The 26,502-nt window shown below is 39.5% G+C and overlaps 3 protein-coding genes across 6 annotated transcripts; 1 reads left to right on the top strand and 2 right to left on the bottom strand.

Moving 5' to 3' along the window:
• Positions 1-1,045: 1,045 nt before the first annotated feature.
• Positions 1,046-12,728, top strand: coq8ab (coenzyme Q8A, genome duplicate b). The gene is made up of 15 exons (XM_023420997.2): positions 1,046-1,203; positions 1,585-1,738; positions 2,485-2,793; positions 2,918-2,984; positions 4,584-4,655; positions 5,548-5,673; positions 7,932-8,017; positions 8,101-8,241; positions 8,328-8,409; positions 8,560-8,653; positions 9,627-9,768; positions 10,031-10,138; positions 10,232-10,297; positions 10,861-10,947; positions 11,987-12,728. The coding sequence occupies exons 2-15, from the start codon at positions 1,604-1,606 to the stop codon at positions 12,278-12,280; spliced, it is 1,809 nt and encodes a 602-aa protein (XP_023276765.1). The 5' UTR covers positions 1,046-1,203; positions 1,585-1,603; the 3' UTR covers positions 12,281-12,728.
• LOC111665887 (proton-coupled zinc antiporter SLC30A2-like) lies at positions 10,742-17,251 on the bottom strand. The gene is made up of 8 exons (XM_023421005.2): positions 17,138-17,251; positions 16,773-16,981; positions 16,162-16,308; positions 15,230-15,383; positions 14,936-15,146; positions 13,961-14,066; positions 13,723-13,857; positions 10,742-13,412 (listed from the first exon to the last, which is right to left on the bottom strand). The coding sequence occupies exons 1-8, from the start codon at positions 17,200-17,202 to the stop codon at positions 13,282-13,284; spliced, it is 1,158 nt and encodes a 385-aa protein (XP_023276773.1). The 5' UTR covers positions 17,203-17,251; the 3' UTR covers positions 10,742-13,281.
• Positions 17,252-17,364: 113 nt separating this feature from the next.
• Positions 17,365-25,814, bottom strand: dnajc5gb (DnaJ (Hsp40) homolog, subfamily C, member 5 gamma b). Of its 4 annotated transcripts, none has more exons than XM_087177913.1 (6): positions 25,659-25,814; positions 25,213-25,380; positions 22,783-22,996; positions 22,467-22,620; positions 21,561-21,617; positions 17,365-20,015 (listed from the first exon to the last, which is right to left on the bottom strand). In XM_087177913.1, exons 2-6 carry the CDS (start codon positions 25,323-25,325, stop codon positions 19,921-19,923), a joined length of 633 nt encoding a protein of 210 aa, XP_087034039.1. In that variant the 5' UTR covers positions 25,326-25,380; positions 25,659-25,814; the 3' UTR covers positions 17,365-19,920. The 4 variants fall into 4 exon arrangements, with proteins under 4 accessions (XP_087034039.1, XP_087034040.1, XP_023276782.1 ...); XM_087177914.1 differs by having other exon boundaries at positions 25,213-25,371; XM_023421014.2 differs by having other exon boundaries at positions 25,213-25,342.
• Between the last annotated feature and the right edge of the window lie 688 nt (positions 25,815-26,502).

Raw genomic sequence — 26,502 nt, 5'->3', positions numbered from 1 at the left:
ATGAATGGGCAACTTTATTGAACACTGTCCCACCAACTTTATAAACTTTAAAATATACAGTAGCTGTATTGCTTTCAAAATCCTCAGCAGTGTGAAGAAACAAAGCAGAAGTAGGAGCAGTGATTCATGGACCTTAAGTAAGTATATTTAATCATTTTCCAGGAACCTGAATCTTATTCATGCTCTCATTTGGCAGTTTATTAGATACACAGAGCAAAAACTAATGCAGTCTAGTAAAACAGTCCTGCAATAAATCCTAACATCAAGAAGGTTATAATGGTCAGTTTTTGTTGAAGGTGTTGATTCGACTATGTGGTTAATTTGGAAGATGTAGTTTGTGTGTGCTGTGTTTTACTGGCAGGATTTTCTATTATTTGTCCACCCAGTTTATATCAATGAGGGCAAGATAAGTAACAGAAATACAAAAATGTATTTTTGTTTTTGTGCTAAAAATAAATAAAATAAAGTGGCAACTTTAATGTTGCTACATTTTGAAAATAAAATTAACTAGTTTTATTTTATCCCAAATTCGAGATAAGAATATAAAGATAAAAAATGTGGTTTCTCTCATAATTGCTAATAATCTTTAAATTCCAGATCATTTAAATTGTTTATATCGCTATATCTTTGCAGTTTTGAGTTAAATTTAATCTGAGAGTTACATTTCAAAACAAGTGTTTTTATTAAATAGAGCTGACAACTTTTACGTTTGTTACTTACCTAAAACTTCTTGACTTTGACTTATGTCATTGTCCTCAAAAATATCTTATATTTTTATTTCATTGCGAATTCTAATTAAAACTCAAGTGAACTAATATGCGCTCTCTGAAAAATCCGGGCTGCGGGTCGCTCGTGAACGCAGCTTATGTCCAGTGGACGCACCGCCCTGAGGGGCCACGTCAGCCGTGACACACTCGCTCTGAGCAGCGACTGACACTCCGTCAGGCCAGTGTGGAGGTTTGTTGATAGTCGGGCCCAGCGGCTGAACTTTGCCTCATTGGCCCGTGTTTGTTAAACCCCCCCCCTCCCCCCCGGGGTCGCCTCGGGGGAAATTTGCATGTCCTTCAGCGTGTCGCCCGCTTCGCCGCCGCCGCGCTGCAGTTGAGGTGTTTACAAGAAACTGTGTCAAGTCAGATCAAGGTGAACGTGCTGCAGTTGGACAATGCTCAGTGCACGCTCACGGAGCTGAGAGGACATCCATCGGTGAGTAGAAGTTAGATTTCCCTAGCTGTCATTTTTATTCATTTCATTGAGTCAAATTAGTCACAAAATAATGAAACTCATATTTCCTTGTCTCAGGTTTGTTTTTAAAAAACTTTTCAGTGTGCATGTTTTTGTCTTTCTGCTCTCTTATCACACAGCACAGCCAAGTTAATATTACACTTTTATCAGTGTTTGATTAGGTGTTTTGCTCAGGCATGTTATGGATGTGCAGTCTTGCTTTATCCCACAAGCATGGGAACATAAGCTGATGGTCAAACTGCTCCACTTCACTCATCAAACTCCTCACCTCTCACTCATCACACCGCAGAACCTAAAAACAACCTGCTTCGCTGAGACTTGCTGTTATTTCTGGCTCTGCAGGTCTGAATAGGACAACATCATGACAGGTGACACAGTGGTCTGGAGGGGTCTGACCTGGGTGAAGCAGGCGGCCAGCAGAGCCACACCAGGCGGCCTGCCCAGCACCGCGAACCAGAGGCTGATCAACTTCCATCACGCCGCCGGATCAGCAAGGGTGAGCAGTCAGCCGTGATTTGTCCGTCATGCAGCTGCAGACTGGGATAGAGTTTCACAAACATGCAACCCAGATACCTTCTCTGGCTGTTTCTGCCACCGTCCCCTCATCAACACCACAACAATAGTGAGCGGCTTTATGAGGCCGATGATGCTGGAATAGAAAGTACAGGGAGTGGAGCTCAGTTGTAAAGGATTCAGCTGCTGTGGGGTGTCTTTGGACAGTAGTTCTTTCCCCCCCAGATTTTGTTCTTTGCTGGGAGGTAACAGCTTGTGAGCCCTTGTCACACCTTTCATAATTACCCCTAGAAACTTGCTTGTTCTGAAATCTGATTTGTTTCATTTGAATCATTTATAGTCGGCTGAAAAGGTTAAAACTATTATATACGACTAATATCTCACTGAAAAGCAAAGATTCAGGTTTGGATAGTAGACGCCTCAGATTAATCTTGTGACCACTGATTTAAATGAACTTACGGCACTAAAATGCAACTAAAATCACAAATTGTCACTTAAACAGCATCTTTAGACAAGTTGCTCCTGACAATGTCGACTTAAATCAACTCGCTCCTTCATCATATCAGAGGTTGGCGATCCTGACGGTCTCTGGGATTAGTTGATCATTACAGGAAAGATTTTTACATCCCTAAATCTGAGGAGTAGTGTCCTGGTCAGTATGAACCGGACCTAGAAACAGTAGGAAACTACATGATGAATGAATGAATGAATCTTGTTTCGTTCATCCAGGAGACGTTCAACAAACAGCAGGAGGTCTGCGTCCACAGAGCCACAGCCACAGCGCTTCACAGATACTCAACCATGGGAGCTTGTTTCAGCACCTGTTTCATTGGAAGTGTAAATGGAGGACAGGGGACCTGCAGTGGCAGACCCAGCACCAAACATCTGAAACACCACAGGGACTGGTCGAGTCAGCTGCTGTCTGGACATACGAGGTTATTTAACCAGGACAACTCCACGGTGGGGCGGCTGACGTCGGAGGACATCGATAAAGCAAGAAACACCAAGAAAACAGACATAAAGCAGCATAAGCAAGTGGTATCCGCTCTAACCCATCTGTTTGTTATTTTACTCCTCATTTCAGTGCTGTGGTTCTCGCTGCAGTGTCACACAGGAGCATCTGTTATCCTTCAAATGTGTTTTTTTTTTTCTTTTATTTCAGCTCAGTGAAAGAGCCAGAGAGAGGAAGGTGCCGGTCACGCGGTTAGGAAGGCTGGTGAATTTTGGAGGTACGTGTGTTTACTCGTTTACTCATGTTACACTCGTTGTTTTAGAAGGTTTCAATTCAGTTTCCAAATCTCCAGACCAGAAAAACTGCAGGAAATGCAAATATTTAGAACTACTGCCAGTGTGCCCTTCAGCAAGACGTCTGACCCTCGGTTGTCCCGGTGCCAGGCCTGTGTAACCAGTGTTAGGTTGCTGGGCAGCTGCCAGGTGCAGGCGAAAGCGTGATCATGATGAATGTGAAGCACATGTGCAAGCTCAGCAAAAAATGAAGGAATGTTGTTTTCACCAATCACTGGCAGGTGGATCAAAGTGTAGGATTTTTTGATTTCTTATACTTTCATACAGTTTTTAAGAGCAGATTTTAGCTTTGCTTTTACGTTTTTTTTTCTTAAATCTTAAAAAGAGTTTTGTTGTAAACATCTTGCCAATGTTCAGTTTTACCCACCACAACACTTTGACTAATGTGTCGAAATAATTTACTTCCTCATAAAACATTTGAGAAGCAGATTTTTTCAAAATTTTGAAATCTGCATGGTTTACACCCATGTAACCATGGCACCCATGTTAACCTGCATGTACTGATCTAACAGTGAGCAGATCGATTGAAAAGTAATGTGCAATGATTTTGTTAAAGTCATTTATTTAAGCAAAAATGCCAAAAACTATTTGCTTTCAGCTTCTTAAATGTGAATATTTCTCTTTTTTCTGATTTATAATTCAGTTTATAGATTAAATGACTGATTGAGAATAGGCACTAGATTAATCAAGGATAAATATAATCATCATTCTGTGTGTGTTTCTGAGCTAACCTCATGCTGAGCTGTGTCCAAATGAAATAACCCACATTCTGAATTTGAGGCATTTATCAGCTCAAGATAATTGTAAGAATCCTAAATGGACTCTGGCGCTTTCTTAGCTAACACACAACTGTTTTTGACACGAGTTGTGCAAACAAGTTGTGCAAATGACATTGACAACGCCTGCACTTCCTGCAGGGCAGCGAGGACTCTGCAGGATCTCACCACCGCAGAGTTTATGTAATAAGCAGCACGGACTCTGCTGAAGACTCAAAAGCCAGAACATTTTCGAACTCGAAGCTCAGCCGCTGTTTATTATAAATGAAGTGTTTGAACATCAAAGTTTAATTTTGGATTGAGTTGAGAGTATTTCGGTCACCAGTCCTCCGGAGCTGTGGTCAGACTGTGGGAAGCGCTGACGTGCTCCTTCACAGGACTGGAATTACAGAGTATCAGTAGCTGAGAAAATGTTTCAGGGACATGTCAGAGTCCCGCCTGAGAATCCAGCTAATATAAAACATGTTGTCAGCTATTAGCTCTCGTCTCATCTAAGGGCAGCACACTCACAGTGCGTATCAGTTCTTTCTTCCTCGTCTTTCTTGGCCTGAGTTTACCTCTGAACTCTCAAGGACTCTTTGAGTGTTGCTCTGAGAAATTAGACTCACCTCTGGTGGCTTATCACCTCCTTTTCTTGATGCTGCTGTTATCAGATGCAGAGGGTTGATAATGTTAACTTTTCAAACAGTGCCCGTCTACTCGGAGAAAGTTTGTGAATTATTGTTTATGTTCGTTTCTTTTTTGCAGGTCTGGCTGTTGGACTTGGCATCGGGGCGATCGCTGAAGTGGCTAAGAAGAGTTTAAAACCCCAACAGCAAGGTGATGAGAGGAGGATGTTTTCTTTATGGGTTTGATGGTTGGTGAAGATTCGGAGTTAATCGTAATGTTTTGATTGTCAATACTAAAGTGGGATGTGTGTGACGATGTCAAAAAGGGTTAAAGTTACTAAATTCACGACCGGCGATAGAAAATTATGTTTAAACAACCATAAAGATTTAAACTTATCAGCTCAGATTATCAGCCAGTCTAACAAGGGTCAGCAATACGATTTCAAATAGTCTAACATGAGAGTGAACATGTTGGGTAACATCCACAAATGTGTCGCAAGTATCAAGAACTGTCTGAGAGTTGACGTCAAATCCTTCGTCAGATTCTTAGTGTCGTCTGTTTGTTCTCTGAGGTAGTTCCTGATTTAAACAATCACTTTCCTCATTCTTGTTGAGCTGCTTTAAATTCAACACTGATTTAACAGAAAATTTACCTTATTTTGTTAAATAAAAAATAAAAAAAGGAGGTTGAAGAAAATCTTTTGTTCCATCATTGTTGTTTTAGTATTTGTACCGAAACATTATAAAAATCAAATGAAATCCAGTTGTAGTCAGAAGTACAATGTTCATATATTGTGGCCATTTAAACACTTATTGTGAAAAGAAAGCCAGTCTCATTATAAAAAAGGAGGAATTTGTACATCTGCTAAACTGACATCATCCACAGTTTAATCAATGCCGCTCACCAACACCAACCATCAGAGAACGTTTATTCATTTCCACCAAGGGATTTCTGCCCCCAGATGTTTCCTCTTAAATGTTCTCATTACTGCATTGATGGAAGAAAGCATGCGGCATTGAAAACATTGCCATTAACAGTCTTATCTGTGGCTGAAATATAGTTGCACCTGTGCTAAATGATCAGTATGTTTTGTTTTTTTTAGGTGATAAGAAATCCGTATTGAACTCGAGTGCCTTCCTGTCCGAAGCCAACGCTGAGAGAATCGTCCGGACGCTCTGCAAAGTCCGAGGCGCTGCTCTAAAACTTGGACAGATGCTCAGTATTCAAGGTGAGGTGCATCCAAAAACGGTCATCGCATTAAACACGATGAATTTATCTTTAGTGACGCAGTACAGACCAATATTACATGATGCTGGGACATTAGGACCTCACACACACACACACACACACACACACACACACACACACACACACACACACACACACACACACACACTGCAGAGGCATGTTACAGATAGGAAACCCACATTTATCAGTCTGCGAATAAAGGTTCAGCTTTCATCAGAGGCCAAACACAGACAGCGAACTGGTGCTTTAGCTTCCCAACAACACTTTCATCATGTTTCTGATTTAGACTCGCCGGCAAACAAACAAGATCCCTTTACCAACAAGGAAATGTCAGCACCCGAAATAAACCTCAGGCCAGCTGAACACAATAAGTGCCATTCCAGCTGAGCTATTGTAGGCAGCTGAGCCCCATAGTGACACTGCAGTCTGTTGACTTTAAACACTTACAGTACAGTGATGTCCTGCTATTAGATGTCCTCAGCGCCAGTTTGAGCCTCTCATGTATTATCGTTGCAATCGAGTCATAGAGTTAAGCATTTGTTTTCCCGAAAGATAAATAAATCCCTGGCAATCTTTCAAAAACACAGAAGGTCATTGAAAAATACTTATCAGGGTTTTGAAGGTGTTTCCAAAACCCCAAAAGCCTCTTCTGTCAATCAGAATTAAAAAAAATGATCGTCCACTGCTCAGGAAAAAAAATCTCTTAACCCACATTCCTTTTTCTTTGTCTTAAGTGACAGTAGATTGAATATCTTCTGATATTGGTCGGATAAAACAAGCAAGACGGCACATTGGTCTGTAGGAAACTACGATGTTACTGAAAGTATCAGGAAAAAAAACCTGTTACTGAAGAAACTAATCAGCAGATTAATCAATAATGAAATGAATTGTTAGTTGCAGCCTTACAGAAGAGTTATACTGTACCTTCTTATTCAAACTATATGATGCGTCGACAAATTACAGTCTATATCTGTAAGAATGACGAGTTTGAAAGCTCTGATGTCACATGATCATATCACATGATCTTTATCAGCAGAGGGAGGAGAGCTGAAACAATCAGTCCATTAATTATAGTTACTATTTTTTATTTATTTATTTATTTTTGTAAATATCTTTATTGAACTAAGACATAAAAATACAAAACGGGCGGGACAGCATCAGCGATACACCAGAGAAACATTCTGCTCCTCCCCAGATGCAGCACAACATCACAAACACAAACCAACAGATTCAACATGAACAAAAAAACATGAAATATAATAACATAATCGAGACAGCATCCCGTTCTTGCATCACTAATACCTGAGTACTGATCTATTATAATCCGTGCACCTCTGTAGCAGATCAGTTTAGTGCATTGTGTGGTTCCTTAGCTGTGATCCATCACACCCCTCAACACAATGGCTGCTAGTGTAGTTCCAGCAGAGTCCATACGTATTATACCAGAAATAACCTCATGCCACCCAGCTGTTGTCAGAGGGTTGAAAGCTATCCATTTAATCCGTGACTGTTTTGATAATCAGTCGATTATTTGAATCATTTTTCAAGCAAAAAACTGAAAAAAAATGATGGTGTTTAACTTTCTCAATTGTAAGATTTCCTTTGTTTTATGTGATTGTAAAAATAACATTATGTTGGGGTTTATTTAATCTGCAGATTAATTGTTAAAGTTGCTATAATCACTATTGTATATTAGCAATGGATCAAGTGACTACATGTATGTGAAAGATGTCACTCGTAGCTCTGTGGAGCTTTATGGTGCGTTGTGGCTCATTGTGTTGGTTTTCTGCTCCACGACGTCACTGTGTTGCGTCGATGTTTTCACCCAGAAAAAAACCCCAAAACTCTGATAAACCTTTATTCAGCAGCTGAAGAGCCAGATCCTTCCCTCAGGAGTTGGTAGGGACCAAAAACGGAGCTAAAAGAGAGTGAATATGGGACATTATTTGGCAGTTGGACAGAGACACAACTCAAAACAAATGCCAACGTTGCATCCTTGCTCAAAAGCAGCAATGGGATATATAACCTCATCTACAGCATCATTTTTTAGGGATTTTTAAAAGATTGTGGAGCGACAGACTCAAATGCAATGAAGCAGAAACTGGGTCTAAGATTTTCCACAGTGTCCTTTTTATCAAAATATATTGTGACAGTGCACGCACACTAACAGCTAATTAACTAAAACCAGCATCAAGTGAGCGTGTTTCACTGTACTCTCTCTCTCTCTCTCTCTCTCAGACGATGCTTTTATCAACCCTCAGCTGGCCAAAATCTTCGAGCGTGTTCGTCAGAGCGCCGACTTCATGCCCACTAAACAGATGATGGTACAGTATGGGGAGCCGTAGAGAACAACTCGCACTCTGTAAACCGAGTTCATTAGGTCAGACAGATACTTTCCTCTCCGCAGAAAGCCATCAGCAGCGACCTCGGCCCGCACTGGCGAGACAAGCTGGAGTACTTTGAGGAGAAGCCGTTTGCAGCTGCGTCTATTGGTCAGGTGCACTTAGCGAGGCTGAAGGACGGCAGAGAGGTAGCCATGAAGATTCAGGTGAGAGTGTGTGTTTGCTCAGAGATAAAACGTAGAGGCAGAACACAGTGAACTTCGCTATCACACCTTCAAATCTTTTCTTTCAGTACCCTGGGGTTGCCAAGAGTATCGACAGTGACGTGAATAATATCATGACTGCTCTGAGTTTGAGCAACGTGCTGCCTGACGGTAACATTGTTGGAGGGTTTTTTATCTTGTTCTTGATAACAGCTGCTATTGTCTGATCTTTGTAACTTCCTCTACTGTCAACATACTAACCTCCACCAGCAGCTTGAATGTCATGATTTTCAGCTTTTTAATATTTTCCCTCTTTTACAGGTCTGTTTCCTGAGCACCTTATTGAGGTCATGAGCCGTGAGCTGGCGCTGGAGTGTGATTACATAAGGGAGGCAAAATGTGCTAAAAAATTCCAGTGAGTAGTTCACAGTTATTGATACTACACAGACTGAGTGAAGGCTGCGTTTGACCTGCCTCATAACTTGTGGTTCCTTGTTGTGCCGTATTTTCTTGCTCAGATTGTTTTATATTGTCAGTTTTAGAGGCCTGACATGATAAAGTTGCAGCATTTCATAAGAGAAATGCAAAGTTTGGAGGAAAAGTCAGATTTTTGAGAATTCATTTTTTTTATTGATATTTACTTAGGAAAACATCTCATGACCCACTACATTCATTTCATAGCACCTTATAGGGGTCATGACCTCCAGTTTAGGAACCAGTACTGTATATCAGTGGTTCTCAGTGAAGTTTGTATTTGTACTAATACCAAAATGACAAAAGTTGGTCTTTTACTTGTTGTTTTTTCATCTTTTTATTTGTTCCTTTTATTATTTAACATTTCCTGCTCACTTGCAAAAGTAGTTTTCATGCACTTTTTATTGCAACACATGGTGCTCGTGCAACTGACTTAGACTGATGCACATCTTATTGTAAATTTAACATCAACATCACACCAATTTGTAATCCCATTCTCCTTCACACAAATATGTGGAATATATATATATATAAATGATTAGTTTGTTAGTTTAGTTTTAGTTTAATTTATCTCAGGTTGGGAATCACTGCTGTTTACAACTGTGGTGACTGTCAGTGTTTCGAATGTAACGTCCAGTTTTAGGTTTTCTTTTTTGTTTCCACATTCATCTTTGGCACTAACTAAGCAGTTTTTGCTGTTGTGTTTTCACACCAAACTTCCCAGAATTCACTTGTACGTTCAGTACTGTGACATGTTTTTTTGTAGGTACCGCTATTTTTGTTCAGTCATGGTGGCTGCCGCCGCTCGTGTTCCCTACAAAGACCAGAAAAACACACACACCCCTGTGCACCACCACAGTTTTGGGCTCGGGTACATGTGTCCTTTAACTTTGTTGTTGCCGTTTGTGTTGCAGAGAGCTGCTGAAGGATCACCCCTTCTTCTATGTGCCTGATGTGATTGACGAGCTGAGCAGTCCGCATGTCCTCACCACCACGCTGGTGCCTGGTTTTCCTCTGGACCAGGCCACTGACCTCTCTCAGGAGCTCAGGAATGAGGTACCCCCCGCAGAGCCTCACGCCGCCCCGAACTCAACACTGCTCACAGTACAATTTACACCTGCGCACTGCCAGGACGCTTGCATGCTTTGAAGGTGTTTAAGGTGATGTGCCAAATACAGAGACATGCCATCTGTAAAACCCCCGAGACATGTCGGCACATCACGGATCACACTGTTGCTCCTCATGTTTCTCCTGACAATATTTTTGTCATTCAACACAGTTCAGCTCTTTCCCTTTTCTTCACCTCCTCTTCTGACAGATTTGTGAGCAGATCTTGATTTTATGCCTGAGGGAGCTTTTTGAGTTCAGATACATGCAGACTGATCCCAACTGGTCCAACTTCTTCTTTGATCCACACGCTCACAAGGTCAGTTTGCCTCAGTTACTAACGGAAACAGTGTATGTATGTTTTATTTGTTCCTTCTTCACTGAGGTCTGTGTCTCTGTTTCACATCATCAGGTTGCGTTGTTGGATTTTGGAGCCACGCGAGGATTCGATAAGAGCTTCACTGACACCTACATCGAGGTAAGAAACTGTAAAAAAAAAAAAAAAAATGTAAAACTTCCACAGTTACATTTACAGTATTTGTAGTTTATGACATTTTCATGTTGTTATAACATGCCAAACTCTTTTATTTCTCATTTTATCTCATAAAATCAATGTATTTTAAGATAAATAATATTTCTCAGAATCCAGCCAAAAACATGAGCATAACCGATTAATATGGTTTAATTTAGTTTTATTTCATGTTTGGGATGAGACAGTCAGAGTATCATCCAACCAACATATAATGATGTTATTACAAGGTTTACAAAAAGTTCTTTAAAATAATTGTTAATTTTGGTATATTCCATTAAAAATAAAACAATATTTCATGGAAACATATCTTGTTGAAATAAGGAAGCTTTCAAGTTATAACAAGAAATTGAGCACGTTTTGCACATAAAAGAATGAAAATGACCCAAAACCTCCATTAGAATCAGAATCTGTTTTTATTAGAGATCCATAATGTGCTTTACTTTCATGCAGCCAAACATTTCATGAGAAGTATTTTTATTTAACTTGTGGACTCTCATGTATTATCACAGATTATTAAGGCAGCTGCAGAACAGAACAGAGAAGGCGTCCTGCAGAGATCCAGAGACATGAAGTTTCTCACAGGATACGAGTCAAAGGTAATAAACATGAATCAATAAACCACAACAGGCTGTAATCGCTGTGAAATTCAGCTAAAAAATGACTGTTGTTAAACAGTTGTGCACTGATGGACTAACCTGGGGATAAAATCAACAAGGCGCTCAGTCCTGAGAATAAGTTTAAAAACACAAAAACCTTCAGCACTATCTTCAGCTCTAAACCTCACACATGCTGTGATGATTTAATCACAAATTAGCCAAGGGTTTTTACATTTATTAAAGTGGGATTGAGTCTTATTCAACCTTTATCGGCCTCTGCTGGTCACCAGGTGGAACTGCAACAACACTGTCAGAACAATATTATATTATTCCTCCTATGTGAGCCCAGTCTCATGTTGCTGTCATGACAACAGATCTTTGGTGCAGGGGTGAATTTAATCAGTCATCACACTAAATACTGTACATTTCTTATCTCGTTAGAAGAAAGAACTTCTGCATTTAATTGATACAAATTACAGGTGAAAAAGAGACGGATTGTTCAGTTTATACCGTCCCACTTAAAAATGTAAAATTTGTAATGTAATAAATAATGAATGACTATTTAGTTAGGTTTAAATTAATTTTTGTAACATGGAAGTTTCTTTGGAAATCAACACCTGCTTTTGAAAAAATTGTCTCTGTCTCTATTTTGACCATAATTTCTACCAAATTACAAAGTTCTTTCCAGGAAACTTAAAGAAATAACAGACCCTGTAATGTCTGCTGCTAAGTTGGGGAACCAACTGAAATGTCATTGTACAGATTAACAACAGAGGCTTGAGGGGGAGTCTTAAATCAGGCTCATTTCTTGGCTCGGAGCAGCCAGTGGAGACTCCAGGAAATTACTGGTTGGAGCCAAGAAGTAGTCAGGAACGTAACCTCCTGTAAAATACACGTCGGTTTTTGTACATAAGATATAATGTATTAATTAGTGAGCTTGTGCTTGAGATGTTAATGGGCGATCAAATTAAGGGTTTTTCTCTAAATGCTGAGCTTTGTTTTAAAGCCTGTATATTAACTCCTAATGTCTTGTAATAAGGCGATGGAGAACGCCCACGTGGACGCGGTGATGATCCTCGGGGAGGCCTTCTCCGCCGAGGAGCCCTTCAACTTTGGAGCTCAGAGCACCACGGAGCGCATCCACAGCCTCATCCCCGTGATGCTGAGGGAGCGACTGACGCCGCCTCCTGAGGAAACCTACTCCCTCCACAGAAAGATGGGCGGCTCCTTCCTCATCTGCTCCAAACTCAAAGCTAAAATCCCCTGTAAGAACATGTTCCAGGACGCCTACAACAACTATTGGAAAGATGGACGCCCCGACTCCACACACTAGCCGAAGCATGTTGCACCCAGGAGTTTCTAGTGTTGTTTGTGGTATGTCGAACAATTTAACTCTCACATTCTCACCTGTGAAGATATTTTTTATCAGGTAGCCTGCAACAGATTATGTCCAGATGTTGCCTAGTTTTTTACTTGTTGTCTACTCTGCTGACTCAGCAAGTAAACTGGTGTGAGCATGTGATCAGATTGATGTCTACTTGTTAGGAACAACTTTCGTATCCGTGTGCTTTATATTCCATATATTATCTTGACCAGGACTTCGATCCAGACTAACTCATTAAATATTATGTGTGAAGATTATTTGTAACGTATTGTTTGATGACTTTGTTGTGTGTACTGTACAGCCTAATAATTCTGTGCCTGTATGGTTTGAGGAACCGTTTTCCATCTGACCAGGATCGTCAGTTGAAATAAATCGACACTGATGTTGCAAAAACAAATCGGCATCAAAGATTTATACATTTCTGAGAATGCAGATTAAACCTGAACTGACCGAAAGGCTCAAAAAATATTTAAGGATGAATCAAATGCAGGAGAAAAGATTCACGTTAGAGGAAAAAAACCTTTAAAATATGTCAATAATAATCAGAAAACCTGAGAAATAAGCAATTATTAATGTAAACACAGTGTTGCAGTTTATATTATCAACCAGTCAACAAATACTGAACATGTCTAGTCATACGCAAATGAGAAAAACTGTTACACTGGTTGGATTTATGCAAGTGCAAAATGCTCCAAGTTTCTGAATCTCTACAGGAGAGTAGCTGTGCACCAGCAAACATAACATGGATCAGAAGTTGTGCGTGTGTAGAGGCTGGAAGCATCTTCAGCACGTGAGTGAGGAAGCAGTGTATAGATGCCAGCTGGCAGCTGCTCTCAAAACGTTTTAAAGAATCCATGTAAACAGTGTCACAAACTCTTGAAATGTAAAAACGTTCAGCTGTACCATCGGCCGGTCATAAAGCGGTGAGTAGGAGGTTGTTCCTGCTGTCATCAGTCTGTCTCCACGGTCACGGTCCTGGTACCGTAACGCTCCACTTGGATTGTGATTTTGGAAAAACCAAACTCAGAGCGCAGCTGCTTTGTTGCCTTCAGGAGGACGATCTGCGTATCAGCATCTTCCTCTGAGGACACGAATACAGACGTTTTCTGTAAGTAATGGTTTACAATCATCTTAAACACAGTACCAGTAACCTTTTATGAAAGGCTTTCTATTTTTAACCATCTGTTTGAGCAGCTTCAATTGGATTGTTTTTATTCCACACCACACCCACGGAGGAGGGCATAAATGTTTCCTTCTTAAAATAAAAAACATTTTATTAATTCTGACAAAGATTAAACTTCAGCAGCTTCTACTTGACTAATGAATTTGCTGCTGTTCACCACATCTACTCTCAGACTGTGACAGATAAGCAGCGTTGGTTTTGTCTTTACCTGTAACCGCGTGGACAGAGAGTAAAGAGTGAGTCATGCTGAGGCTCCACGTGTGCAAACTGTGAACGGCCACGACTCCTCTGACGGACAGCAGCAACTCTCTGACAGTGTTGACGTTAATGTCCTGAGGAGTGGCTGCAGGAAACACAGAAAACACTCGCTGCAGAATAAGAAAAGCTTATAGTCATGAAAATTGTGTTATTATAATGTCACCACATGCAAAGAAAGGTGCGTTTACCCTCCATCAGTATCCTGAAAATGTCTTTCGTGACTGGAAATGTCGTCGCAAGAACAAGAACTGAGAACAGGAACGTACAAATTGGATCTGCTACTTTATATTCAGGCTGTGAGGAATATAGACATACCATTAAAAGCAAATATAAAACCATAGATTAAAGAGTCTGCACTGCCTCCACATGCTGATACTGTACTATATATATATATTGCTCCAGTTGCACTTATATTATCTAGCTGTCACCAAATCTGTCATAATAAGTTGCAACCAGTTTCAGGGAATTAAAGGCCTTTGAAGTATATTTATATCTTTGTGCTCTTATGACTAAATATTTAAAGGATAGAGCTGGTGTTGTTCTATATTTTTCTTCTTTTCGTCAACAATCCTCCCATAAACTGTGTTAGTCTGTCTCTCAACACTTTATGACTCCCCAGCCCCGTCTGTGGCAGCACATTTGTTTCCTTTAAAAACAGCTCAAAAATATGGTTGTTTCATTTTTGAAAAAGGCAGAATAATTTCCCAAAATAGCTGAGCTCGGCAGTATTTAGCAAATATTAGTCAAACAGGATTAAATGATGCATTTGTTGGGGACTATAGTCAGCGGCGGATTAATACTCATTTAATGCTCATCAGTATTTACAGCAAATAGATTTAGAAAGCCTTAAAATTAATAGTGCAGTAGTCTCAAGATCCACTTACTAGGTTTTTGAGTTTTCAACCACACCTCACTGACTTTATCAGCTGATGGTGTTTGCTCACCGTGTTTGACAAGACACGAGGTCGACAACCTGCCGCCATTTACAACCACCTGTTATCATGTGACTTTCGTTCTCTACTCAGGATGACAACTGAGCAAACGCCATCCACTGATGAAGGACATGAGCTGTATTTGAAAGCTCCAGAAAAAGCCAATACTGTTAGTGCAGGTCTGGCACATGACAGTATATTTTATCATTGAGTGCTTTTGGCGACACTGACCCAGAAGTGGATGATGGTTGCAGCCAGCAGGACCCCGACACTTTGCAGCAGGTCTCCCACCACGTGGATGAAGGCCGCCTTCACGCTGGCGTTGCCGTGCCCATGAGTGTGGCCGTGCTTCTGGCGCTCACCGTCCCTCTGCAGCCGGCTGTTGGAAAACCCGTGGCTGTGGCCGTGGGACGCACCGGACTGATGGAGGATCAGCACCATCCTGATTTAAAAAAACAAAAAGAGCGTCTGACCACTGCTTTCCCGCCCTCTGAACCACAAGAATCCAGAAAATGAGCCACTCACAGGACGTTGACGACCACGGCACAACCTGAGGTTATTAACATGATCTGACTGTCGATGTCGTAGTCTCCATCAGTGATCCTCTGTGCGGCCGATAAGACCAGCACTGCTGTCACAGCCCAGATGGACACAACGGACAACGACATGCCCAAGATCTCTGTTCAACACAACAACTGAGTGAGTCGCACAAAACATCAATAAATGATATAAATTCAATCATTTACAGCGGCATCAGACAGTAAAGAAACCCTTAGGAATGATCTGCATTTATGGAGAAATTTGTCTTAAAATATGTTGAAATCTAAAGTGATATTAGCTTAAAACACACTGTTCGTCTACACTTGTGACTTAGATGAAGATCAGGTCACATTTTATGATGAACTAATGCAGAAAACCTCCTAAAGGATTTAGTGTTTCCAGTTTGTATACAGTAATTACCAGACTCGAAGAAAACCAGGGCAAAATAATCACAAATGCGTAACTTCATGATGTTGTTACTACGACTAACTTTAGGCTGATCGCTTCCTTTCTATCTCCATACTCCGGTCCACAGACGGGATTTTAGAGACACTGAGGTCACAACACACCAGAAATTTAATCTCTCTCCTTTTTCAATCATTTGAATTTTTTACATTTCATTTTTTAATAAATATTACATTTAAGGAATATTGACAGAAAAAATAATATATTAATAAATGTATGTATTTTCTGTTTTGTTTGTGTTAATTTCTCAGCTCCATCATCTAAAAGTTGTTTCAAACTTTTATAACGACTTAATTTTTTTACGGCCCTCTCTTTATTTGACACACAGATTTTGATATTGTTATCAATCCTCTCATCTCACTCTGGAAAAGACATCAAGTAAGTGTATTTCCAAATACACTGTGAAAAGGATTGACTCACAAAGGCATTAGAAAACAGCAGTCATATATCACCTGCTCGATGCCATCCAAAGGTCATGGTTTGTGTCTGAGGCCTGGATGAGATCCACAGAGAGAAGATGCTGATCAGGATGCTCCCAAAATCAGTGAGAAGATGCGCTGCGTCTGTCATGATGGCCAGACTGCGAGCAGCGTATCCACCTGCAGAGGACAGAAATCCCTGGTTAGGAAATAACTAGACTCTTCATGAGTAGGTTAAAGGACGCAATAAAAAGTTTTTACATGACCAGACACATAAAACCAGTAAACCAGTGTGATACATGTGCAGTCAGCTGTTACTGGCCAGTGTCTAATAGCAGCATGTTTATGTTGCACCAGGTCAAACTTTACTACTTTTATTTGGTTCCTTTGCTCGTCTCGTCTCATATATAGAGCTGATCTTATCATTTTCATCACTGTTTTATATTAAAAATCAGTTTTTCTTTATATGCAAAGTAAAAACAACAAATCTTATGAAGAGTACTTGGATAAATATTCTTACTTTCCACCATTGTGACTTCTCCTAAAGCACATTTCAAACACCAACGGTGACTCCTTCTAAATTAATTCCCAACGTTAGGTATATTTGGGGGAGGTGAAGTAATGTTAATCATCTTTCATCTTACCGATCACCTCCCCGGTCATGAACACGAGGCTGACAGCACAGGCGATGTAAAGTTTCCTCCTGGCCAAACGTCTTGCGTCACTTTCAGCCGCCGACACGGCGTCCGTCTCCTGGCAGAGCCGGTCGGGTTGCCACAGACCGTCCACGCTGGAGGCATCTTCACTGAACCCAGATCCAGAGTCTGAATATTTTTCCTCTGGAGAACTCGTCCTAAGAGAAGACAGAAGTGTGTTCTGGTTTCCTCAAAAATTATCTATCACAAAATGTAAAGTTTAGATAGTTTGTGATCAAATAATTAGATAACAGTAATAAATTAAAAACCATCTGTGCTGAAGAAAATTTATGAGGATAAAAAGAATAACAAACCATAAAAGAGGCACCAAATGAGCATCAATTAAATGTCGTTTCTCTGAATCTGCCGATAACTCCATATCCTCAGGTGACTACACTTCAGGAAAGTGAAGCTGGACAACTCGCCACCTGCTCTAACATGCTTGTTATCTGTCAGGGGTGGAGCGCAACAGGAGCCAATGGCAGGTAACGGAGCTCAGAGGTGCTGGTCACTAACAGAAAACTGTGGCAACTTCATGACATTTGCAGTTTCACCCAAGTTTATTTAAAACATCAATTTTACACAAACAAGAATGTAAAAGTTGAAAGAACAGTAAAATACCCGGGAATGTTGAGATGATAAAACAAAATACACACATTTTCTTTTAAAACTTTGATCACAAAATTAATAAAACTAACTTTTGAAAACACACTTTATCCCATGTGAATGTTATTAGGCACGTTTGTCAATTAATTAAATATATTGTCTGACTATGTGATTCTTGATGCCAAAGAAAAACATAACAAATACCATTAGATTCAGATTCGTATAAATTCAACCCAATGAAGCTAAACCCAACAGAAATGTAAAATATAATACAAGACTTCCAATCAAAAATATATTTCTGAAGTTACATAAAGACATGAATCCTGTATTTAACATTATGAGGCAATCTGACCATACCTACAAGCAATAAGTCATCTCACACACCACAGAGAAAAACATTCTCATGACATCAGGTCAAACAGAACAAAAAAAAAAAAGAAATCAAACAGTGCCGGCTTTAGTGTAGAAAAAATTACAATTTGTGCAGCTCTCATCAGAACCTGTTAAATTACCCCCACCCCCTTGTGTTTTTCTCCTTGAGGTCACTAAATGTGCAGATACAGCAAACTAACCAACAGAACCGTGACTCGCTCTCTTAAAAGGAATAGTTCCACATTTTGGAGAGTGCGCTTAATTTCTGCAAGCGTCTGATGAGAAGATCGATATCACTCTCGTGTCTGTCCGGTGAACTTGAGGCCAGGGCCTGGAGCTGATTAGCCTAGCTTAGCATAAAGCATACTTCTGTACAGAGCATCTCCAACTATAACCCAGGTTGCAAACCTTTTTGTGACAGCAAGACTCCTGAAAGTTGGCGTTAGAGGTTTGGTTTTGATATATGGACAGAGCCAGGCTAGCTGTTTCCCCCCTGCTTCCTTTCTTTATGCTAAGCTAGGCTAATCACCTCCCGGCACCAGCTATATACCTAATGAGTTATTTGTAAGTACCAGTTTCCAACTACTAAGTTCTGTTCAAGTCAAACCATTTCCAATCCTCTGTCTGTGCTGATGATTCATGTATCTCCTGTTACATGAGTCAGAAAAACCCTTTTTGAGTACTTTTATGTCTAAACTGTTCACTATCCTTTGCAGTGACAGAAATGTATCTAATCAAATGTGATTTGCAGCAACTAGCTAAAACCCAGTTCACGGTTTCCACGTCTGCTAAGGTCTAAATTTCATCATAAACTTGGACGGTCAATTCATGCACTGTGTGTATGTGTTGTTCATTTTTATCCTGGGTCCCATTCTTGTTAAGCTATTAACTTTTTATTGACTTTTTCATGTTGCTCTGCCAAATGAAACGAACAAAGGAGCCATGTGTTGTCATGTGGAATGTGTCCATGTACGCAGGACCGCCCTGACCGCAGTATGAACAGGCCACGCCCCTCCGAGGGAAAGCTGGAACCATGAAACTGGCCTTAAATGGTGATAATATAAAACTGCATTTTTGGAGAACGGTCCTGCAGCTCCATATCACGCTGTTGTCACTAAGCCACACCCACTCTTTAGTGATCCAATCAATTCTGCAGAATCTGATTTAAATCCCTCTTCTAACTAAACCTTGTCCACATAGTCTGTTTCATGAACAAATACAAAACCAAAGTCTTTTGTTCCTGGCAATTAAATCCAACTTTAACGAATACAGTATTTTTTATCCTCGCACAGCCGACTCTGCGGTCATACACCCGATGATGCGAAGACTCAAAAGTCGTCAACATTGGGATTCTTTCCCGTCTCTACCATCAGTTGCATACAACATGAATTCAGCATAATGAACAAACGTGGAGAGAGGTGTCGATACTCTCTTTAACTCTAAAGAAGAAAGTCTCACAAAATGTAGAATTATTCCTCAAAGTCCTGTGAGCATTAAATTATTAATTCTCACTGGGCGATGTACAGACTGTCGGGCGAATACGCAACTCGTAAGCCATTTTTCTTGTTTCTACAATACACATCTATGTGCAGTCTGACTGAACACCTCGTAAATCTCCAAGTGGTTTTCCTCTAACAATCTGAGAAACATGAATTGGCCTTTTTAAAAAACAAACAAAAAAAAAGAAAACATTAAAACATTTCTGACCCGTGAGCCTGAATGTTCTCAGACAAATGTGGCAGCTTTAGGATTTTAAATACAAAACTTATGATTTTAAAGTGCACATGAAAAACTGTTTTTCCAGAGCTTTGATCAGCATCAATTTGTCATTTGTCACTCCAGCACAGATACTGCCCAATATTCAAAAATAAAATGTTTAAAAAAATAAATATGACACTGGATCAAAGACAAACCCACTGGTATTTAAAAAGGAAAAAAAAAAAAAAAAGAACTATGGCACAATCAAATTCATGTAAACAAAAACGCCTCTGTGATGATTCAAACACACAGACACCGTGTTTAAATTCATCATCAGCCATGACCTGGTTTTATGACAGTCAAGAATCTGAAGCTCTCAGCACTGTCACGACTCGACTCACTCAGTCATTCATTCAGGTGTTCATTCCTTACAGGTGGACTGGTCCAGCTGGGCGGCTCCGGGCCCCGAGGTGTCGTAAGTCGTTTGAGGCTGAATCACAATTGGTGTGCTCTCACCTGCAGGTGTGAAAAACAGCAGGTTTTAAATCACAGCAACAGTTTCTTTACTTTATTTCAAAAACAATAGAGAAACTGAATGATTGAAGTTAAATCCTGTTAAAGGACCACTCATCTGACCTTATCTGTATTTATTTATCACTGTATCATGTGTTTATACTGAATATGCACCATTACACAGGTCTCCGCTCATGGGCTCTATTTATCCTCATAATAGCAGAACAGGTCGGTCAATTATTTTTCTTAAACTTTTGATAATAATAATAATAATAATAATAATAATAATAATAATAATAATAATAATAATAATTCATACCCTAACCCTTTGTTCAACCAAGAATAAATGCTGCCTTCATCTTTTTAAATGTGAGGACCTGCTGCTTGTCTCTGTCTGATAGACAGTCAAAAACCCCAAAATATTCAGTTTACAATTATATAAAACAAAGTATGAGAAAAAACATGGGCCCTGACAAATTTTGCTGTTTATTTATTTATTTATTTTTACAGCTTCAGGGATTATTTTCTTGAATAATTGGCCAGTAATTTAGAAAATATCAGTAAACTGAAAATGGCCATCCCAGCTTCCTGAAGTGACGTCTTGTCAGACCAACAGAACAAAACCTAACAATCACAGATTAAGAGCAACAAAACATATTATCAAAATAGGCAACTATCAATTTTGTTAGAGGGATTAATTGATAATGAAAATAATCGTTAGTTTCAGACATATCAGATTAACACAGCTCATTATCATTATTATTATTATTATTATCATCATTATTATTATTATTATTATTATTATTATTATAATACTTATATACTTCTAAATACTAAAAAAATAATTTACTTTCCACCACTAGCAGCAGCTGTGGGATTCAGTGTGGTGAATAAACCATAACATCATATGAGGCAATATACTGCAGTAAAGAAGAAGCCATGCGAAGAGCAGCTTCTACAAAGAGCAGCCAGTCACTCAAGATCAGTCGTTCTCAAACTTGTGAATCTTTCACAGTAACAGTAAGTGATTTATGCAAGGTATAAAAATATATGGGTTAGAAGAGTTTTTAATTGATTTTTTTAATTGACAGACAACATGTGTATTATAGAAACGTATCTTTTCTTTATCTCCCAAATTCATGTGGGTTCCTTTATGTGTCTGACAGTTTGAGAACAACGGCTCTGGATCTTTAGCTTTAGCATTTTAGCACATTTATTTTTCCACTGTGCTCAACACTGATAACATTATTAATTAGTGAAAGCAAGCAAAGTTAATAAGGGGCACGGATCATGAATAGATACCACGTGAGTTGATTTTGCTGCCTCCACTTGCAGGAAGGTGTTACTACAGAGAATCCCTGTTACGTAAAATGTTAGTACGTGATTTGGCATTGACGCGGTCAACACCCGGGACCAGCAGTGTTAGAAGTTGCCACAACATGAATTCGCCCACAGTTAAACACCGTGTCATGTTCTGCCAGAGACGTCAAGCAGCACAGAGCAGCAGTCAGCTGAGGACAGGTGAAAGTTACCTGAGGAGAACCTTACCTGGTTTGTCACTGGCAGCACTAGGGCTCGGCTGAATAATTATGACATGATCTCCTGCTGTGAAACAGAATTTAACACTGAGCAAATCACCTGCTGCTTTCTAACAGAACAACTTCAGTTACTATTGTGGCTGAACTCCACAGGTGAAGTATCAACAAAAACAGAGACCAAGAGCTGGGCAAGTTTTAAAAAAGCAGTTTGACATTTTTAGAAACATGCTAATTCACTTCCTTGCCAAGAGTTAAATGAGCAGATCGATATCACTGTACACTCAACATGAAGCTGCAGCAGGTAGAGACTCAAAACACGAGGAAAACTGTTTCTGTCAAAAGGGAAGTAAAAATCCCCCCAGGACCAGAGCTCATTTATTAACATGTTACATCTTGTTTGTTTAATCTGTCCAAAAAAAACCAAAGTGTATTTGCTGTTTTATTATGTATATAACTATTTCTCTGACTGGGAGCAGATACCAGGAAACTTTGGACAGAGCGACGCTACTTGTCTCCCTGTTTGCAGTTTTTATGCTGAGCTAGACCAACGAGCTCCACATACTTCCTGCACAGATATAAGAGTGGCAGCGATCTTCTCATCTAACTCCTGTTCCTTTAGACTTCATCAAGCTTCATTGAATGTATAAAGCTTTCAGACAAAACACCATCTCTAAAAAGACAGGAAACAGGTTTCTGCTCAAAGAAATGTGCAACTTGAATTTATCCATCTTCACTTGCTGTTAAGTTTTGAGTTATTTCTGTTATTAAACTTCCTCACTTAACTTTACATAAAAATGTAAAATTATCTGATGTAACAGACATCAACTAAACAATATAACGCGTTTCTCCAGGCGTTGCATTTCTATGTCAGCCTTCGTCTACTGTACAGGTTAAAGTGAAGCCAAAAGTCCCTCACCTGCATCCTGCTCTCTGATCTCTGCCTCCAGGTCCTCAGGGTCCATGTAGGCAAAATCCTCCCCGTCTTCTGGCGATTTGCACTTCCCGCAGCAGAAACAGCAGCAGCAGAAACAGCAGCAGCAGGTGAAAACACTGCAGCACACCACAAGTGCCTAAACACAAAGGAAAGTTCATACATATTTACGTACTGTTTGAAAAAACCCTCAGTTTGGCCACAAAATAAAAAGCTTGTGTGATTATTAACTACAATATTAAAAATGATCTGCAGACATTTGTTACACATCATTTCAAAAACCACTTCCCACAGCTCTCACCTTGAACCAACACTTAGTCATGAGGAAGTGGTATTTAACGCTCTCGTCGCCAAACTGCTCGGCCACGTAGAGGCCCATGGAGCCATACTCGTCGTAGATCTTCCGTTTGTTCTCGTCATTGAGAATGGAGTTGGCGTTGTTGATCTCCTTGAATCTCTCAGCAGCCTCTGGGTTTTCTGGGTTCTTATCAGGATGATGCCTCAGCGCCAATTTCCTGGAAACAGAAGAATGAAATATGAAATGATGTTTGACACTGTGTCAGGGGTTAAAGTATTACTGTCAGGAGGAACTTAAGATATTATCCATCAAGCTACACAAGAGCTGTGCCGATCCCTTACTAATAAAAAATACTTTCAAATGAATATAAAGGGGACATATTGCAAAGGGCTACAATCAGTAAATGTACATATCAGTATATATATATATATATATATATATATATATCTCTAGACTGGAAGAAAACAGGATTTATTTATTGTTTAAAATAAGGTCCACGAAAGACATTTATCAGTATTTTATAACAACATTTCATAATAATAAGTAGTTGCAAAGGGCTTCATGGAGAAAAGAACCAAAAGATTAAAATGATTTTTGCTAATTTTTTTAATGGAGAGAATAATTCGTCTTTGTCCTTCCCTTTTAAACTCCGTCCTTTAACCAGATGCAAAACAGATCATAAGTGAATAATAATCTCATCCACTCTTTAATAAGTTCTTTCATCTCACTAGCTTTTTATTTTGTGGGCAAACTGAGGGTTTTTGCAAACAGTACGTACATATTTATTAACTTTCCTCATCAAAACATATACAATTTGAAAACATTAGAAATAAGTAAAAAAAAATAAATTAAATAAATGGGAGGAAGATGCAAATGAACAAATTTCAGATGTTCGGTTTATTGTCCTCCATCTGCCTTGAACATGTCGTTCAGTTCCTCACTGGTCTAACGTAAGACTGTGAGAGATCAGACGATAACACATGTGACTGATACAAACAGGAAACAGCTGCTCTAGAACACATGATTGGGACTCGTCCAAAATTACAAAATTTTTGAAAAATCCATGTTTTCCTTGTCAGAAAATATGTAAAGCATCATTAGAACCATCTCTATTTATTGCACCTTCTGCTGCGGCCTCAAGGAATGTTCCCTTGAGCCGGACGCCTTCTGTTCTCTAGTTATTAAAGTGGAAGGAGCCCTCACCGCCAGTTCATGGACCCTGTGTTGTTGAGGCCATGCACTGCATTTGGTTGGAAATGATTAGCTTCTCTAAAAGGGATCAAAAGGGATTTTTGTTGCTTGGAAAACATTTTTAAGCTTCTTTGAAAATAAGAACTTCATTTACTTATTTAGCTCTTTGTTTTTCCTTATTCGTCTTCTGTCCTCTTGTTTTATCCCCTGTCTTATTTGTAGTAATAGTCACCCATATTTTTTTTTTTTTATTTCTGTTTGTTGTTGGCAGGATAGTGGAGAAAAGAAAAAAGAGGGTGGGGCGGAGGTTGTATACACTCAGTGAGCACTTAATTAGGAACAACACCAGGTAGAGCGTCCATTTGTTCTGGAGACAGCCTCAGTTCTTCGTAGCATGGATTGGACAAGATGTTGGAAACCTTCCTTTGAGACTCTGCTCCTTGTTGACATGATCATTTCTGCAGATTTATCATCTGCACATTCATGCTGCCAAACCTCCCGTTCAACCACATCCTGCAGGTGTTATATTGGATTCAGATCTGGTGACTGGACTGACTGAGGTTCACTGAACTCATTGTCATGACTTTTGCTCTGTGCCAAGGTGCATTATCATGCTGGAAGTAACCACGAGCACGAGAAGATGGTAAATTGTGGCCATAAAGGGATGCGCATGATCAGCAGCAATACTCTGTGTGCCAAGAAAACATTCCCCACATCATTACACACGCAGCAGCAGCAACAGCCGCAGCAGCAGCCTGGACTGTTGACACAAGGCGGACTGGATTCATGGACTCATGCTGCTGATGCCAAATTCTGATCCTGCCATCTGCGTAGATCCAGATTAATCAGCCTCAGCTTTCTGTTCTTGGCTGCTGTAGCCCATCCACTTCAGTTGTAAAGAATGGTTATCCGAGTAACTGTAGCCTGTCCATCAGCTCCGTCCGGTCTGGCCATTCTCCGCTGACCTCTCTTATAAACAAGGTGTGTCCATCCCCAGACCTGTCGCTCACTGGGGCGTAAACTCTAGAGACTGTTGACATCAACAATAATGTCACATCCTGATGTTTAATGTGAGCATTAACTGAAGCTCCTGACCTGTGTCTGCAGCCCTTCACTGCTGCCACATGATTGACTGATTAAGCAGGTGTTCCTAATAAAGTGCTCAGTGAGTGTATACATATGATGTGCAGTTGTTTTAATAAAAAGACATATAAGAATATAATTCATCATTGTAAAACACACCTGTACGCCTTCTTTATCTCCTCTGCAGATGCTCCTTTCTCCAGGCCCAGGACTTTGTACAAACTGTCTCCTGCTGTTGACATTTTCCTCTGAGGTCTGTCTGGATCCTCCATGTTTCTGAATTTAGTGCCTGTGACACAGAAACACCAGTAAAAGTTCCTGTAACAACTCATAAGTTCAGTGAGGAAGTAAATAAAACACACAAAAAAGTGAAGTTAAAACATGCTTGAAGTCCGTCTGACAGAACATATTACTCATTGTATAACTACTTTAAGCTGGATAAGATGTAAAAACACACGGGGGCTTGTGTTCAGCTCAAATATTTAACAGGTTTTACTCTTCATGTTTAAACCCCTGCGGGAATCAAGTCACGACAAACTGCTAACTGACTTAGCTCACTGTAGCAGGTCACATTGGGAGGAGTTTACATATTAAATTGTACATACTGGATGAATAAATGTCGATGTTTTTGGTCGAATCATAGAGTCCGGAAGTTGTCCTGTGATTGTTTTAAAGTTTAATCCATGAAGTGAAGCCGCTCCACGGTTTCTTCTGTTAAAACTTTCCCTCACGACCGGAGGAAAAGCGCAGACGACACCGGCTGCAGGGAAGCAGGAAGTTTCACAAGTTAATAAAGTTTCTTTAAAAAAAAAAAAAAAAAAAAAAAAAAAAAAAAAAAAAAAAAAACAGAAAGAAAAAAAAAGGGAAAAGAAAAAAAAACAATGCATACGTATCAAATAGGTATATTAAAAAAAGAAACATAAAATAAATTCAAATATAAATAGATAAAAAGTCGAAGAGCATTCAAAGAGTAAATAGACAGTTGTTACTTTTGAAGTGGAAGAAGTTTGAAAACAATCTATTCAAAGCATCAATTCATATGTAAATGCGATAAACAAAGGTCGACAACACTTTATTTTACATGTCTGTAATTCCCTATAATGTTCTTTTTCAAAAATATACATAATTTGATACTAATTATGGCAAAACTTGTAATTTCCTTGAAGGAGAAGCATTTAAACCAAAGTAACTGCTTATTTTAATGCATTAACCAAAGGTTTTGTTTATGGATGTGGTGCTTGGAAGAAATAGAAATTAGATTTATATTTTAAAAAATCCTTTTTGATCATTCTGAAAAAGTTTGATAATCAAATAATGCACCTTTTGAGGCAAACAGAAAGTCAGTGTACATGTATGATGAAATAAACTTAATAGACCAAAAACTGTAAAATGTAAATTCATAAATAGGTATATATGTTTACAATGTATTTGAATAAACAAACGGTCATA

Source organism: Seriola lalandi, unplaced genomic scaffold, assembly GCF_002814215.2.
Source record: "Seriola lalandi dorsalis isolate HSWRI2012SDOR001 ecotype SW California unplaced genomic scaffold, Sedor1 jcf7180002054660, whole genome shotgun sequence".
Classification (NCBI taxonomy): Eukaryota; Metazoa; Chordata; class Actinopteri; order Carangiformes; family Carangidae; genus Seriola; species Seriola lalandi.
This window is presented reverse-complemented; position numbering and strand designations above follow the sequence as displayed.